The sequence below is a fragment of the Rhineura floridana genome, chromosome 2 (genome assembly GCF_030035675.1).
Source record: "Rhineura floridana isolate rRhiFlo1 chromosome 2, rRhiFlo1.hap2, whole genome shotgun sequence".
Classification (NCBI taxonomy): domain Eukaryota; kingdom Metazoa; phylum Chordata; class Lepidosauria; order Squamata; family Rhineuridae; genus Rhineura; species Rhineura floridana.
In genome coordinates this window covers 214,082,243-214,101,068 of record NC_084481.1, presented here as the reverse complement: position 1 = coordinate 214,101,068, position 18,826 = coordinate 214,082,243, and the positions used below count along the sequence as shown (strand labels likewise).

Sequence of the window (18,826 nt, the reverse complement as noted above, 5' to 3'; positions counted from 1 at the left end):
TTCTGCTGATCCTTACAACAACCCTATGAGGGAGGTAGATTACTGCTTTTTCAATTTACAGATGGGTAACAGAGTCAATCCCACTTTAGGATGCACACCTTAACGTGGTGAGGGGGTTTGAGAGTGTTGAAGAAGCTGAGAGCAATGCCGTCAGCAGTCTAGACCAAGGGGCTAGACTCCTAGCAGGGGCACCCATGGCGGAATGGTCAAAGCTGAAACACCAGAATAAGATGCATGCAAAATCAGAGGAAGGCAATGGTAAATCACCTCTGAATACCTCTTAGCACAAAAACCCTATGAACAGAGTATCAAAAATGGAACACGAGATAGTGCTGGAAGATGAGACCCCCAGATCAGAAGGCACTCACTGAGCTACTGGGGAAGAACAAAGGACAAGTACGAGTAGCGCTGTGACTAATGACGCAGCTGGGTCAAAGCCGAAAGGAAGCCCAGAGGCTGATGCACACAGATGTGAAAGGAGAGTCCGGAGTTGTATGACGCACACAATAGGAACATGGAATGTGAGAAGCACGAACCAGGGAAAGTTGGAAATTGTCAAGCAAGAAATGGAGCGTATCAACATTACAATAGGCGTGAGTGAATTAAAATGGTTGGGAATGGGACATTTTCAATCAGGCAACTACAAAATATTTTATGTAGGAAATGAGAAATCAAGGTCTGAGCGAGTGATATCAATGAGATTAAACGGGAAACCTATTAACATAACCATCATCCAAGTCTACACTCCAACGTCAAATGCAGAAGAAAAAGAATTGGAAAGATTTTACGCAGAAGTACAGGAGGAAATTGATCACACACCAAAACAAGATATGGTGATAATCATGGGGGACTGGAATGCAAAGTAGGGAACAGAGAAGAATTAGGAATTGTGGGGAAATGGGGCTTAGGAGACAGAAATGAAGCAGGAGAAAGAATTCTGTGAAGCTAATTATTTGTTTCTTGCCAACACATTTTTTGAGCAACCAAAAAGACGACTGTACACGTGGACATCACCAGATGGTCAATATAGGAATCAAATTGATTATATAATTGGAAACAGAAGATGGAGAAGTTCCATACCTTATGCAAAAACAAGACCAGGAGCAGACTGCGGTACAGATCATGAACTGATCGTATCGAAAATCAGAGTGAGGCTAAAGAAGAACAACAAAGCACTCATAATGCCAAAATACAATTTAAATAACATCGCAGAAGAATATAAAGATTAAGATTAAGTTGGTGGGGATATTCTGTTATAGCCATTCAGTGTAGGCTGTGGACTGGCTGTCATAATTTCATTCTGATTTTTATGTTGTTTTTGTTTTACTTATATGCTGTAATTTGTTTTAGTATGCTGTAATTTGTATTTCCATATGTATTTTATTGTACGTCGCCTAGAGTGACAGGTCTTACCTGCCAGATAGGTGTCTAATAAATTTTAGATAATAATAATAATAATAATAAAGATCAAATAAGGAACAGGTTTGAGGCTTTAAACTTACTTGACAGAGAACCAGAAGAACTATGTACTGAAGTCAGGGACATTATCAGGGAAGAATGCAAAAAGACAATACCTCTTGTTAAAAAGAGAGAAAGACCTCAATGGATGACTGAAGAAACTCTTAAAACGATTAAAGAGGGAAGGAAAGCAAAAGCAAAAGGAGATAGAAACACAGTCAGAACCCTAAATGCAACAATACAATGACTAATACATAGGGACAAAGAAAACTATTACAATAGTTATTGTATAGAAATAGAAAAGGACAACAAAATGGGAAGAACAAGAGCCCTATTCCAAAAGATTAGAAAAATGAAAGGGAAACTTAAACCATGAATAATCAACAGGGAAACACACTGACTGACCGAGATGAAATAAAAGGAAGATGGAAGCAATACACTGAAGAACTCTATAAAAGAGATGCAAGGATGACAGATTCATTCACGGAGGAACCATATGATGAAGAACCAGAAATTTTAGCATGTGAGGTGAAAGCTGCTCTTAAAAGTCTTGGAATAAACAAATCACCAGGAATAGATGGCATACCAATAGAGTTGTTACAAGCTACTGAGACTGAATCTGTCCAAAGTTTGAGAAAAATTTGTCAAGAAATATGGAAAACTAAACAGTGGCCCACAGACTGGAAGCATTCAATATATATCCCAATTCCAAAGAAAGGGGATCCCAGGAAATGCAGTAATTATTGAACTATTGCCTTAATATCCCATGCAAGTAATGCTCAAGATTCTACAACAAAGGCTCTTACCATATATGGAGCGAGAAATGCCAGACATCCAAGCTGGCTTTAGAAAGGGAAGAGGTACTAGAGATCATATCGCAAACATACGTTGGATCATGGAACGGAGCAAGGAATCTCAGAACAAAATCACCCTGTGATTTATAGACTACAGCAAAGCCTTTGACTGTGTAGATCATGAAAAACTATGGAATGCTTTAAAAGAAGTGGGGGTGCCACAGCATCTGATTGTCCTGATGCACAACCTATACTCTGGACTGTTGGATGTTGTATCTGGCGCAAGCAGATGCCCAGGATGCAGAACAGTATAGTGGCAGGCTAGATGCCAGTTGAAGCAATGAGCCGGACAAGCAATAAGTTTTAAGAGTCACTTTACTGACAATATATCACAAGCTCTCTCTGTACAAACTCCTCGACCCCCACACTCATAAGTGTCTCCTGGCCCTCTATATAGATATATAGATAGATGTTGCCTGGAACCACAAAAATAACACGCTTTTTGTCCATACAGTCTCTCTTGTGCAGCTTTGTTGTTCTGTTTTTCCACGTTGTGTTTAGACTCAGTCTTTTCCTGCTTTGCCATTTCCTGTCTCCTTTGGAATTCTTGTAAAAGTTTGCCTTCTATATAATCCATATTGAGATTTGCATCGTCCATTGCTTCCAAAGAGCTCACCAGACTATCATAACTTGAATCTAGTGAAGCTAATGTGATATACACTTTTTGCGTTTGAGAATGTTCAATTTCACGTTCTGATAACTCAGTAAACAGTCTGTTTATTTCCACCAAATGCTCTGACATGGTTGTATCTCCAGATAAGCGCATCTGATACAATCTTCTGGCAAGATATATTTTAGAACTGGCAGTCTTTCTCACATGAATATTTCTTAAAGTTTCCCAGGTTTCTTTTGCCGTTGTTGCATCACGCACGTGCAGTAATTGAGAATCATCAATAGCAAGAACAATTAACGCCTTTGCCCTCTCATCCAGCCTTCTCCAATTTGCTGTAATTGGCACTACGGCGGGTGGGTCTTCTGCGATAGCTTTCCACAGGTCTTCTTTCACTAGAAAAGCCTGCATTCTCTGTTTCCAAGTGCCATAATTTTTCCCTGTCAGCCTTTCCAAGGGAATCCCGGCCGATAGCGTAACAGACATATTTTCGCTTTTCACAGTTCACCGCCTTTGTAATTAGAGCTTCTCACCTCTGTCCTTCAGTCAGTTATTCCCACGGCTCTCTCACAGCTTTCAGCTCAGCTTTCGGTTTCTCCGTCTTTCTGCTGTTTTACTCGTAGGTCTGCAGTTCTGGCTTTTCTCTGCCGCTTTTCTGCAATCCTCAGCACCAGGTAACCATCCTCTGCTACCACTTGTTGGATGTTGTATCTGGCGCAAGCAGATGCCCAGGATGCAGAACAGTATAGTGACAGGCTAGATGCCAGTTGAAGCAATGAGCCGGACAAGCAATAAGTTTTAAGAGTCACTTTACTGACAATATATCACAAGCTCTCTCTGTACAAACTCCTCGACCCCCACACTCATAAGTGTCTGCTGGCCCTCTATATAGATAAGGCCAGCTGCCCGAGCCTAGGTTTCTTAGCAACGTGTCCTTGAAGATGGCTCGAGCTCTGCCAACTTTCGCTGCTAAGTCACGTAGCTCACTTGTGGAAATTTAACCTCTGCTTTCTCGGTTTAATAGCCAACATGGACAAGAGGCTACTGTAAGGACAGAATATGGAGAAACTGATTGGTTCGCAATCGGAAAAGGTGTGAGACGGGTGTATTTTATCACCCTATTTGTTTAATCTGTACGCAGAACATATCATACGGAAAGCAGGATTGGACCAAGATGAAGGAGGTGTGAAAATTGGAGGGAGAAACATCAATAATTTAAGATACGCAGACGATACCATACTCTTAGCAGAAACCAGTAATGATTGAAACAAATGCTGATGAAAGTTAAAGAGGAAAGCACAAAAGCAGGACTACAGCTGAACGTCAAAAAGACTAAAGTAATGACAACAGAAGATTTATGTAACTTTAAAGTTGACAATGAGGACATTGAACTTGTCAAGGATTATCAATACCTCGGCACAGTGATTAACCAAAATGGAGACAATAGTCAAGAAATCAGAAGAAGGCTAGGACTGGGTAGGGCAGCTGTGAGAGAACTAGAAAAGGTCCTCAAATGCAATGATGTATCACTGAACACCAAAGTCAGGATCATTCAGACCATGGTATTCCCGATCTCTATGTATGGATGTGAAAGTTGGACAGCAAAAAAGGCGGATAAGAGAAAAATCAACTCATTTGAAATGTGGTGCTGGAGGAGAGCTTTGCGTAAACCATGGACTGCGAAAAAGACAAACAATTGGGTGTTAGAACAAATTAAACCAGAACTGTCACTAGAAGCTAATATGATGAAACTGAGGTTATCATACTTTGGACACATCATGAGAAGACATGATTCACTAGAAAAGACAATAATGCTGGGAAAAACAGCAGGGAGTAGAAAAAGAGGAAGGCCAAACAAGAAATGGATTGATTCCATAAAGGAAGCCACAGACCTGAATTTACAAGATCTGAACAGGGTGATTCATGACAGATGCTCTTGGAGGTCACTGATTCATAGGGTCGCCATAAGTCGCAATCGAGTTGAAGGCACATAACAACAACAACAACAACAAGAGTCTATGGGTGGTATTCAGTGCTAGTCTTACTCAAGAGTAGGCACACTGAAATGAACAGACATGGCTTAGTTTCATTAATTTCAATAGGCCTACCCTGAGTAGGGCTTAGCTAAATACAACCCTGTGAGATTTACCTAAGACTATCCATTGACTCTACGGTGCAGATGAAACCAAAACCCAGAACTGTCAGGGTCTAGCCCAGCTTCTGTACTACTGAACCACAAGGATTCTCGAAACACTGCTTGCTTCAACTCTCCAAGGCTTCACCTGACACTTATTTCCAAAGCCTCATGGGCTAAAAAAATAAAGGAACAATCTTCCTTCGCTATTCTCACATGCGTTTTCCAGTCTTGTTTTTTAATATGAAATCTGAAATGCTCATTGAATTCTTCACACATGCCTGAAACAGGCCATGATGTCTATGTTCTACCTCCACTGTTGGAGGCAGTGTGCTTCTGAATAACAGTTGCTGTGAATCACAAGTGGGGAGAGAGCTGTTGCACTCAGATCCTACTTTCGGGCTTCCCATGGACATCTGGTAGCCCACTGTGAGAACAGGATGCTGGACTAGTTGGACGATTGGTTTGATCCAACAGGCTCTTCTTATGTTCCTACCCTGAGTCTCTGTAACTGCTAGTATCTTCTTCTGTATCCATAAAAATAATTATTCTGTACAAAGCCTACAAGCAACGTTCCCCCCCCTCCAGTTTCATGAAGAAGCCAGTATGAAAATGGGTGCAAAATTTGTTGGAAAAGAGCTTCTTAGAAAAGATTATGGAAACTTTATCTCTTGGATCCTGTGAATCATTTGGGACAGCCTTAAAACTGAAGTACTTAAATGTTGCAGGACATGAGTGAAGGATCTTTATTTAAGTCCCAATGGAACAATTTGGTCCTTGAGGTAAGGAAAGAAGGGTGGCTATGTGATGTCCTTTTGGGAGGGGTGATGGGAGGGACTTAAGGGTGAGTTTAGTACTGATAGTGAGCAAAGGTGAGCATAAAGGGGAAGATAACTGAAGAATTCAGTGGTGCTAAATAGGGCCTGTGTGGCATAGTGGTTAGAGTGTTGAACTACGACCTGGGAGACCAGGGTTCAAATCCCCACACAGCCATGAAGCTCACTGGGTGACCTTGGGCCAGTCACTGCCTCTCAGCGTCAGAGGAAGGCAGTGGTAAACCACCTCTGAATACCACTTACCATGAAAACCCTATTCAAAGGGTCGCCATAAGTCCGGTCAACATGAAGGCAGTCCACTTCCATTTTCAAATACAGATCTTAGTAGGGGGACAATTTTCAGAGCCACAAGCATTGCTAAGGTGGTGTAAGTTTGTTTTGAGGTTCTACTAAAACTTTACAAGCATAGCATGTGTTGTAGCAACTTTTACAAGTTGCTACCACAAGTGTGGAATATTATAAACTGGTAAGTGTTGAATACAGTACTGTAACTGCAGAATATTATAGATTGATACACTAAAAGTTAAGGTCTGCCCCAAACCTCTTGGTTTCTATAAATAAGGCTCACCACAGTTTCTACACACAGTTCTTAGCAGGGGAAGGACACCGTGTTGGATCACCCTGCTTCCTCCAATTCAACAAAAATTGGAGGAAGGCCCGATGAAAGATTACAAGCCTAAAGCGCAATGGCTTCTTTGGTTCTATCACCATCTGATTTGTTTCAATTTGGCTACAATGAGAAGGGAAAGCAAACTGCAGCACTGCTTATAAGCTTCAGCCATCAGGAATTCAGAGCTTGGAAAAGTTACTTTTTTGGACTACAACTCCCATCAGCCCACTCCAGTGGCCATGCTGGCTGGGGGTGATGGGAGTTGTAGTTTAAAAAAGTAACTTTTCCAAGCTCTGAATATAGGCCTGATGGCATTAATCCCTTTTATACATATCTATGCCAACTGAGTTCTTCTGATGACAATCCAACCTGAAGTCTAGACTTGCACGCTGGCAGTCTGATCTGAAGTCTAGACTTCACACCATTCTCTGCTGACATGGCCCAAAATTTAAGCAGCTGAGCAGAAGCGATGACTATTTTTAAAATACCTATATATATGTGTTCCTTTTGGGGGGGGAAGGGCAAATTAGCTTTTAACAAGCAAACAAAATGACTTTGAATTTTTGAATCAGGTTCCAGGGAAATCAAAGAGGCTTACCTCCAAATACATACATTTAGGAATGGGGTTCCACTGTTTATCCATTATGATTTTTTTTAAAAAACCAAAACACATCAATCACCGATATCATAGGAAAAAATAGAACATGAATGCCTGCAATCCTGTGTGGGATTTTCATTAAGTAACAGTCTGGATAACAGAGCTCAGTTTGCCCTTTCCACATATTTGTCCAATCCATAAAGCAACCACTATGAAAGTCTGGCATGCAGGGGCATCATTAGCAGCATAGTTGGCGAAAGAGCGGAACAGCAGCAACCTAAGAGCTCGGCTTCATTTTCCACTTCTCCCTCTTTGTATAATCCAAAGAGCAGCAACTCTGCTTCAGCCCATCATGCAATTCCGTTCACTCCTCCTGGCCTGAAATTGTGACTGGAAAGTCTGAGCTAAGTCTGTAACTTGTGACCCTCCAAGCTGAACATAGCCTACTAGTCATGCATGGTGTTCTGCCAGGTCTCTGACATACCCCGTTCTTAAGTCCCAGGAGCCCCCAAATATGGCTAGTGACTGATAGGGTTGCATTAAGCTTGGTGGGTCACAAGTTGTTTCGTAAGCCCAGAACACAAGCTTACAAATAAACAATCAAATTGCCAAGGGGCACAAGATAATAATGGAAGTGCTGGCACCAATACAATTCATTATGTAGTTCAATTACTCAAAAGCCATAATTACCTAATGAGGAATTGGTGCAAAGCTTTTTGTCGTAACAGCTAAACCCTTCCCTTGCTCTCCAGCCGTAATTTTTTCCTTTCTCTACAATGTCAATTTCTTCAAATTTATTCTGTCCCACATCACCACAGAAAAGCCGTCCTTTCCCTTCCTTTGTGTAAGGGTCACCTCTATCAAACGAGCAGCGCCACATATTTCTTGCCCCATAAGCATAGACTTCAGGCCGTGCTTTTGGTTCATTAATAAAAGGATTGTCAGGAGGGATTCGATAAAGAGGCCCATGGTCATTGTTGTCCACATTGATCCGGAGCACTTTGCCTAACAGTGTTGACCTGTTGATGTGCAAAACAAAAAAACAGCATTCTGTTAAAACTTTCGTCTTCAGGGGGGGAGGGGGTGAAGAGAGCAAAGCAGAGCAGGCTTTACTACAGAAAAGTTTCCTACCCTTCTTTCATGCTTTGGGAAGAACAGAAATGTAGTAAGGGGGGGATCACAGCTCAGTGGTAGAGCACATGGGTAAGAGGAACACAGAGATACCCTGAGAAACCAACACACTGGGCGGAGGTAATGAGTGGGGTACCACAGGGCTCAGTCCTGGGCCCAGTGCTCTTCAACATTTTTATTAACAACTTGGATGAGGAGGTACAGAGAATGCTTATCAAATTTGCAGATGATACAAAATTGGGGGGCACAGCTAATACTGTGGAAGACAGAAACAAAATTCAAAGGGACCTTGGTAGCATTTGGCTGAAAACAACAGAATGAAATTCAACAGGGATAAATGCAAAGTTCTACACTTAGGAAAAAGAAACCAAATGCACAGTTATAAGATGGGGGATACTTGGCTCAGCAATACGACATGTGAGAAGGATCTTGGCTGAATATGAGCCAACAGTGCAATTTGGCTGCAAAAAAGGCAAATGCTATATACGGCTGCATTAACAGAACTATAGTTTCCAAATTGCACGAAGTATTGGTTCCCCTCTATTCGGCACTGGTTAGGCCTCATCTTGAGTACTGCGTCCAGTTCTGGTCTCCGCACTTCAAGAAGGATGCAGACAAACTGGAACAGGTTCAGAGGAGGGCAACAAGGATGATCAGGGGACTGGAAACAAAGCCTTATGAGGAGAGTCTGAAAGAACTGGGCATGTTTAGCCTGGAGAAGAGAAGACTAAGGGGAGATATGATAGCACTCTTCAAGTACATGAAAGGTTGTCACATAGAGGAGGACCGGGATCTCTTCTCGATTGTTCCAGAATGCAGGACATGGAATAATGGGCTCAAGCTGCAGGAATCCAGATTTCAACTGAACACCAGGAAAAACTTCCTACCGAGAGAGGTAGTGAGCTCTCCAACACTAGAGGCATTCAAGTGACAGCTGGACAGCCATCTATCGGGAATGCTTTGATTTGGATTCCTGCATTGAGCAGGGGGTTGGACTCGATGGCCTTATAGGCCCCTTCTAACTCAACTATTCTATGATTCTATGAAACATAAGAAGCTGGCTCTGTATCATCTGCACTGACTGGCAGCAGCTCTCCAGAGTTTCAGGCAGGGGATATTCCCACCCCTACATGGGGAAGCCAAAGACTGAACCTGGGTCCTTCTGCATGCAAGGTTGATGGTCTACCAATGAGCTACAATCCCAAGTTCAGTCCCTGCCCCAGCAACTCCAGTTATAATAATCCAGTAGCAGGCAACATGGAAGACACTCAGCTTAAGACCCTGGAGAGATGTTGCCACTTATAGTAACTGGACTAGATGTACAAAACGGTTTGACCTGATATAAAGCAGCTCCCCATGTTCCTACAATATGAGTGCATCTATACACGTTGGACACCTGGCAGCCATTTTGAGAGGCTAGTGCACAAAACAAATGATAGCTTCGGGAGAAGTAAATCATATGTTGTGCTGGGCTGACTACAACTACAGCAGAAGAACATAAGGGCTGCCAGTCAAAATAGATAATAAATACTAGGCTAGGTGGGCAAACATAGCTTGGATGGTATCCAACTAACGTGTCCCATCAGCGCAAAGATTTCTGCTTGTGCAACTGGACTTTTCCCCTTCTCCCCCACCATTCACGCCCCGTGCCCTCCCGAAATCTGGTCCTAGGATAACTTTAGGGGGCATGTGAGGGAAGGAGTGAGATCTCAAAAACCTGAGGCAGTGTTGAGAAATCCTACTTTTGGGAGTTCAGCAGATACTGTTCATGTGTTTTCAAGCATATTATCCCAGTCATAAGGACTAGGAGCTTGCAGCTCTAAACACACTAACCAGGGCATAACTTCTGTTTAAGTTCAGTGGGACTTACTTCCAAGTGAACATGATTTGGAACAGTGTTGCTGGGAGGAAAGTTAATGGGGAGAGAAATAAGATGTCAGAATGGATTAGAGCACAAATATTACTAGTAGGCACCTGGTTGGCCACTGTGAGAACAGGATGCTGGACTAGATGGGCCACTGGCCTGATCCAGCAAGCTCTTCTTATGTTCTTAAGGAGAAGGGAGGAAGTCTCACTGCACAAGCAGAAAAACCTTGCACTGATGGGACCACAACTTAGCTCTGGTCTGGATAAAACTCTGTATTCCTAATGAAGATCTAGGTAAGAGGGATAAATCCAGATTATGATGTGGCAAGGTATCTTTTTTAAAGCATCAACTATATATGGCCTGGTTCCTACTGTGTGCCCTAAGATATGAAGTGCGGCATTTCCCTAGCCTAGTTAAAACTTCACAACCGCCCTGGGCTCCTACTGGGAGGAAGGGCAGGATATAAATCTAATAAACAAACCAACAAACCATGGCTTAGCTGTCAGGAAGGGCTTTGGGCTCAAGCACTCCCTAACTTTCCTTCCCAATTCCCTCCCTGGTTTGCAGCTAACTACAGCTTGCAGCATTGCCAAAATCAGGCTAACGATGGTTACACATATCACAATTTGACTCCAAACCAGAACTGGAAACCTAGTTCTGAGTCTAGAGTAGATGCAAACTATGGTTGTGGTAACAATATTTTGCCTGATTCAGACATCTTTGCAAAACATAATTTTCATGAACAGGAAGTGAGAGAAGAAATTGGAGCACAAAAATCTGTAGCATGTGCAGGGCAGGCACCCTGTGGTTCAGCTGTGATCAATCAGATCTCTATGTTGCCCTCAAGGCTGATGGACAAAAGTGAAAGCAAGACAGTTCATGTTCCTTCGTAAGGAGAACTGCCCCAGTAACTAATAGATTTTGGATCACAGCAATAACCCTTCAGGGCACAGAAACAAGTACTGTTATTTTGCCTAGTATTTGCTGAACAAATGGAATTAAATAAAATCTATACCTTTTTATTTTCTTAATTAGTCATTGCTCACAGTTATGTGATGAATCATACAGTGCCCTGCAAAAGTAATCAGACCCCTGACCAATGCTCTCATATTACTGAATTACAAATGGTACACTGTAATTTCGTTCTGTATGATATTTTATTTTGAAACACTGAAACTCAAAATAAATTATTGTATGCTAACATTGGTTTTATGTTGGGAAATGTTTGTAAGAAACATAAAAAACTGAAACGTGTTGCTTTCATAAGTATTCAACCCCCACACATTAATATTTGGTAGAGCCACCTTTCGCTGAACTAACACTTTAAGTCTTTTGGGGTAGGTATGTACCAGCTTTGCACACAGTGTCGGAGGGATTTTGGCCCATCCTTCTTGGCAGACTCGCTCCAGGTCGTTCAGGTTGGTTGGCCGGCCGTCGCTTGTGGACCACAATATTCAAAGTGCACCACAGATTCTCAGTGGGATTGAGATCAGGACTTTGACTGGGCCAATGTAGGACATTCACCTTTTTGTTCTTGACCCACTCCAATGTTGCTTTGGCCTTGTGCTTGGGATCATTGCCTTGCTGAAAGGTGAATTGCCTCCCAAGCTTCAGTTTTTTAGTGGACTGAAGCAGGTTCTCTTGCAGTATTTCCTTGTATTTTTCTCCATCCATTCTTCCTTCAATTTTAATAAGACACTCAGTCCCTGCTGATGGGAAGCATTTGCACAGCATGATGCTGCCACTGCCATACTTCACTATAGGGATGGTGTGTCTTGAGGCACACAGCACAGAGATTGAAGCTTCCACAGCACAGGGATCTGTTTTGATCCCATTTGATCTGTATGTTTCCTGAATGTATTTTAATGCATTTTGCTCCTCACTCAAGTTCTCTAGACAGGGCAGACTAGAAATGTGAACAATTAATAAACAAACTCTTTCTCCTCACAAGCCACATCAGATAAAAAGAGATTGTTAAGCCTTTCTGGTTATGCACATAACAGGTAGCATGGAATACAAATTTCCCCACAGAGACCCACCAGTTAGAGTTAACAAATGACATCATCATGACTGGGAAAGCGACATTACTCATTTTGGTCAGTCCACTGGCCCATCTAGGCTTTCTAGTGAAATGAGCTCAGAGTGTTTATTCTGGACATTCATGCATTAGAACTTGGAAGAAGACCATCTTATTTAAAAGGGACTATTGAGAAGCTTTCCCAAGGATATGCCCTTCTGCGGTCATCCGTGTGCCAGATTTAAACTAGTGGTTTAAAGTTTTTAAAAAAGCTTCAAGTGGCATCAAGCTACCAGCAAAGCAAGCTCAGTTCTGTACAACAGTAAATTCCACAACTGGACTTTGAATGCTTTTTTTTAAAATTGTTTTTAAAGTTGTTTTCTTTTGGTGTATTTTAGTGTCTGTTTTTATGATGTTTCGATGTGTTTTAGCGTTTCTGTTTGCTGCCCTGGGCTCCTGCTGGGAGGAAGGGTGGGATATAAATCAAATAATTAATAAATAAATAAATACCCTGGGCACAATCAGTCAAGATATACTGTGAAAACGATATCTAGCTGAACAAGAGCTGAACATTCTAACAACTGGTATCTTGCATAGTCTCCATCCATTTCAAAGTGGTTAAACTGCTGAAATGTTGTGCCAAATAGAATGCATTCTTTTATTTAACAGAATTTGTATAGTGCTTAATTGTAAAAAACTCTAAGCAGTTTACATAAGTATCTGATATACATTAAAATTATCAATAAAAGTCAGATGTCAAAAACAAGTTAACCTTTATCAATAAAAGTCAGATGTCAAAAACAAGTTAACCTTAAAAAAAATCAAAATATAAATAAAATCAGCAGTTTAAAATATAAATTATTTGAAAAGATGCATATTAAAATGCATGTTAACTTTAAATATCTGGGCAAGCTTGCCTAAACAAAAAAGTTTTTATCAGGTGCCAAAAACAGTATAGCAGCCTTTCCCAACCAGTGTGCCTCCAGATGTTGTTGGACCACAACTCCCATCTTTCCAGACCATTGGCAATGCTGGCTGAGGCTGATGGGAGTTGTGGTCCAACAACATCTGGAGGCACACTGGTTGGGAAAGGCTGCAGTATAGTGAAGGTACCTGCCTATGTCAACTGTCAGGGAGTTCAAGAGTGTAAGTGTTGCCTTGCTGAAAGATCAATCCCTTATAAGTGCCCATTCTGCAGATCGAAGTGATTGAAGGGGGACATATAAAGTAAGGCAATCCCTCAAGCAAACTGGTCCCAGGTGTTAAAGGCTTTCTATACTAAAAGAAAGAGCTTAAATTCACCCCAGTAACAAATTGGCAACCAGTACAGGTCTCTGAGTAGAAGTCTAACATGCTGACAGAGTCTTGCTCATGTCACCAATCATACTGCAGCATTCTGCACTAACTGCAGTTTCCAGGCCCAGCACAAGGGAAGCCCCACACAGAGTGTGTGATGTGATCCAGTCAACAGTGTCTAGACTAGTGTGGTCAAGCTCACCCAGTTCAGCAATAACTGCAGCTGTCATATCAGCCAAACCTGGTAAAAGGCACTCCTAGCTACTTAGGCTTCCTGGTCCTCCAGTGATAAAGCTGGATACAGAAGCACCCCATAGGCACTATGATAACTCACTAGATCCCTATTGATAAATTTTATTAAAAGGCTGGAAAATATTATCATCCCCAAAGGGCCTGGAGAGTATCTGCCAGTCAAGAATAGACAAGTCAATGGTCTGACTCAGTAAGGGAGCTCCATATTTATTTATTTATTTATTTATTAAACTTAAATACTGCCCCATAGCCGAAGCTCTCTGGGTGGTGCACAAGACCAACATCAAAATACAATAAACACATATTAATAATTTAAAAACATTAAAAGATGTCTGAATCAGACCTGTAAATTCAATGTATCATATCCACAGCAGAGAAAATCTGGTGGACGGTACAATCTGTACAACATTAAGCTGCCAGTGACAAATGCTGGGGATCTAGTGCTTAACCAAAGGTACTTTTTTGCATTAATTGTACAGCAGTTGGCAAATCTGGCAGAAATTTGTCAGATCACAAAACACCCAGAACTGCAACGTAAGAGTATGCCATTATGTCACCCTCCTCCAAGATGGTGCCATCAGCACCAATCTACAAGGCCAGTGGTCAGGGAGGATGGGAGTTGTAGTCCAGAACATCTGGAGGGCATCAGGTTGGGGAAGCCTGCATTATTGCACTGAGTAACCCAACATACAATCTGAGCAGAAGAAAGCAATATGAATATGTACTACTATTGATCCTAGTTTCAGATCTAAGTAAAAGCAACAGAGAGAGTATAGCCTGCCCGCCCTGTTCCCAAAAAGAACCTGAATGTAAGGCTCCTACTTGTTTTGAGCATTTCCAAATGACCCAAAAGGATCACCAGCCATTCCCCCATCTCCAGTGAAGATATAAAGATAGCCATCATCTCCAAACAGCAGTTCCCCTCCATTATGATTCGAAGCTGGTTCTTCTATCTCAAGAATTATCCTGGGTGGGGGAAGGAGAGATGGGGGAAAAGAATAACAACAAAGCATTAGCAACACTAAAACAAAGCAAAATTTTAAATAATGTGAGACTCTAGATTAAATATGAATCAAGTGAATGTATATCCACATCATCCAACTTCTCTTTCAAATTTGGCACTAAAGAATACAGTGGTGTTGGGTTTTGTTCTGACTAAAGACATAAAGCAGAGCAAGGGAACCTTGGCCATCCAGATGTTGGCCATGGTGGCTGTGGCTGACCGCATCTGGGGGCCAACAGCACCTGGAGGGCCACAGCTTGCCCATCCTTGAGAAAGCCACAACTCTTTACAGACCCTTTCAAAAGGAGAAGGCTTTACTAATTTTTTTGTTTTACTTTGTTCAAGCCAGAGCGTAATATTTGCCTGAAAATCTAATTGTTGAGTAGTTAGGCATGGATGCGTTTATGATGTTAAATACATCCATACAGTTTTCCACAATAGACACTGTACCTAAGAACATAGAAACATTAGAAAAGCCCTGCCGGATCAGGCCAATGGTCGATCTGGTTCTCAAAGTGGCCAACCGGATGCCTATGGGAAGCCTACAAACAGGACCTGCGTGCAACAGCCCTCTCCCCTCCTGCGGTTTCCAGGAGAGAAGCATACTGCCTCTGACCATGGAGACAAAGCATAACCAAAACTGTGTCATGAAATGGCGTACATTTGGATATGTCCCAAACCACTCTTTTTCCAACATAATGTCATAAAGCATAATGTCATAGTCTTAAAATCTTCGCAGATCTGGGACCTATTTTAATCCCAAACATAAAATATTGCTAATGTTTCTCCATATAGGCACACAGTACAATGATACATCATTTTGACTGTTTGTAGATCTTTGTACTAAGCTATTCCCTTTCCTAGTTTTATGCTGCTTTAAAATTGTTTTTAATTGCACTGTTTGAGTTGATTGTAACTGCTTTGATTTATTTATAATTGGTTTTAGTTTTATAATTTAAATTTTGTATTGCATTCTGAATTGTTAATGGTCTGTAAACCACTCAGAGAACTCAGTTATACAGGGAGTACACAAATATAATAAATAAATAGTGCTACTGGTGTGACCCCCTTTAGGTCAGGCTGAAACCAGGTAGCACATCCTAGTGACTAGACTGTGACCAGATTGTGGGACTAATTAAAGACCAATCCTGTAGAGCTCAACCAAGAGCATAGAAAAATGAAGGCAGCTGTTCTCAAAGGACATCCCTATGCTTAATGCTAGACAGAAGCTGTGCAGCCTTCAAAGTCCATCTTGTTACCTGCAGTGGTGTTATAAACAATACGCCCTAGTCCCTTTTAGGGTCCTAGTGGCTGAGGATTCGCTCCCAAATACTCACCCAATAGAGCTCAAGAACGAACGAAACAAGATGGAGGATAGAGTATATTTATTTCTAACACGTGCACGTGGAGAAGGGCCAAGCCAGTTCTGACAAACTCTGCTGGGCTGGTCTTTTTATAAGCTTTGTTTTACTAATTATGCATGCATCAATCTCATCACATCTACATCATAACTACATCATTAATCCATGCCCATTTCCTCCTGGTAACCATATTAGGAGATTGTTTCTCACACTTGTTATGTTCATATTGACCTTGTATCTCTGCAACATAGTTTGCAACATAGTCTGATACTTTCTTCGGCACAGGTGCATTTGCAACTAAAAGCCTGTGAGAACACGGTTATCTGTTTTGCAGACACAGCTTGAAACAAACAATGATTCTACAATTCAGCAAATTAGCATTTCTCTTTACACACACACAAGTAAATCAACCATCAGCATTTTAGCACAAGCAAGGTGATTCAAAACAGGCCTAATATTCCTTTTTACTTTAACCATGCAAAGAAAGCTAATTAAACAAAATATGTTATTAATTCAAACAAGTAGAATTCAGTGTCACAGTGGCCTTATGGTAAGCATGGACAAATGTGTCCATTCTTGTCTCTCTCACTTTCCCACTTTTCCAGTTCACCATATTCCTGCATCAGTTTGCAATATTTTTGTTAAAGTCCTCACAAAAGCATTTTAGTGCACCTTTCTCCTAATATACACATTTTGTATACAGTTTTACCTAATACATACTTTTCCAAACAAATGTCTGTAGTATAATGCACTTCCAAAATATTATTTTGTACTAATATGTACTTTCCCCTAAAATATGCATTTTTGTACACCTTTTTTCATTGAAGAACTGTATTGCAGAAGTAGACGTAAGAATTTCAAAGGATAGCTGCATGTAGGGATGGAAAAATCAGGCAATTTCAGTTCTTTCACTTTCTTATTTTTCCAGTTTTAAATTCAGTTCGCCACATTTCTGCAACGATTTGTCACTTAGTATTTTTTAAATCCTCATGAAAATTCTTCAGCATTTTAGTGCGATTTTTCCTCATAAACACATTTCTGTATGCAGTTTTGACCAATGTACAAATTTTTGCAAACAATTTTTCCTACAGTGGAAGCTCATTATAACGCGGTTTGCTGTGCCGTAGATTCAGATTAGGGTTGCCAGATCTCCGTTTTTCAGCCTGAAACTCTGGTTTCTGGGGGTCCCCTCTGGCTCTCCGGCTGACTCACCTTAATGTCTGGACTTTCAGCTTTCATTTTTTTTTTAAATTAAGTTTCTAGGTGGTCTGGTTCCAGAGATACACACCAAAATGTCAGCCCCCCCCAACTTCTTGGTTGCTCTAAATTCTGCTCCAATCCCTGCCCTTTCAGGTTTGTAGCCAATAAGAATTCAGGGTTGTGATTGACAAGGAATGATAAAGACAAAAATGTAGAGTCAAATTGAATTGTCTGCCTTCAAGTAGATTCTGAGTTATGGCGACCCTATGAACAGCGTTTTCATGGTAAGAGATATTCAGAGGGGGTTTACCATTGCCTCCCTCTGAGGCTGAAAGGCAGTGACTGGCCCAAGGCTCAGAAACATGCTTTTTCCTGCTTTTCTGAACATCTCACAGATTGAATAAGTAAGCTTTCAGTCTTTTTCTCTCCTGTGTGTAGGAGTCAGACAGATTTAAATTTTGAACAGGGCAGTGTTTTGCAAACTTCCCAAATTGAAGCTTTAACCCTCTTTTCTCTTCTCCCAGGTATTTTAACAGCATTTGAACAACATGCATTTTTAACTTGCTTATCTGTTTTTATGGGTTTTAATGGTTTAAATTTGTATACTTGTTTTTAATGTTTTTAATTGTAGTAAACCACCCTGAGAGCTTCGGATATGGGGCGGTATATAAATGCAATCATCATCATCATCATCTAGTACTTGATTTTCCAGAGTAAACATACCCAGAGTAAACCCTATTGAATTCAATAGGACTTCCTTTTCAGTAGACATGGTTAGGATTGTGCTGCAGATTGATGGGATTTTTGAGTGAACATAGGAAAGAATTATGTTTGTGTTGCATATCTTTCTCTGCCTCTCCAATCCTATTTTAAAGCAATTAGGCAGGCTTACTTAGGTATCACTGTTTTTATTATGTTGGAAACTAATACTGTACTGATTTTATTTTTTTAATGTTCTGCAATGATCAACTGGTTTTGACAGTAACTATTATATGGGGTGTGTGTATTTTTACATCTCCAATGTGTGTGTGTGTATGGGAATCTTTCCAACAACCCTGTGAGGTAGGGTTGCAGTCTGGAAACCAAGGCAGCTCACAATAAGAAATAAATCCCTTTAAAATCCAATAACCATAAAAACAAGTATCAACAGTTGCAAAACAGCTTAAAGTGGCATGATTCTGAATTTTGGGTTGCATGAATGAAGTTGCTTATCACTTCAGGTTGCAGTCCTGTTCCTGTTTGAGTAAGCCCACATGATTAGGTTAACAGCTGGCCTGAGGTCTAGTCTTGGAAGTAAAGAGAAGAGTTCTAGACTTGAAGCTTCCAACTCCAGCAGAAGATACTACCTTCTTCCTTCAATATTTGGTGGGGATGCTAACGGTTCAGAGTGTACCATCAGTTACAGCTTTTTTATTTATATGAATCACATTCTACACGAGTCCCAAGCCAATTTTCGAACACATCATAAAAACAACTAAAAATAGCTTTAAACACAGTGCAAAACCGACAAATAAACACTTAAGGCTGGAAAAGGTTGTTGAAACAAAAATGTTTTCAATTGTGAAAGTACAAGTAGTGGGAACCTCTTGTATCTCAACA

The 18,826-nt window shown here is 41.0% G+C and overlaps 1 protein-coding gene across 1 annotated transcript in view; it reads right to left on the bottom strand.

Moving 5' to 3' along the window:
* HHIPL1 (HHIP like 1) overlaps positions 1-18,826 on the bottom strand; it is a 66,526-nt gene that overhangs the window by 22,801 nt on the left and 24,899 nt on the right. Inside the window, exons 3-4 of the mRNA XM_061612122.1 lie at positions 14,486-14,629; positions 7,791-8,119 (exon numbers count right to left, since the gene is read on the bottom strand). Of these exons, the coding sequence (XP_061468106.1) occupies positions 7,791-8,119; positions 14,486-14,629 (473 nt within the window). The remainder of the gene's footprint in view (positions 1-7,790; positions 8,120-14,485; positions 14,630-18,826) is intronic.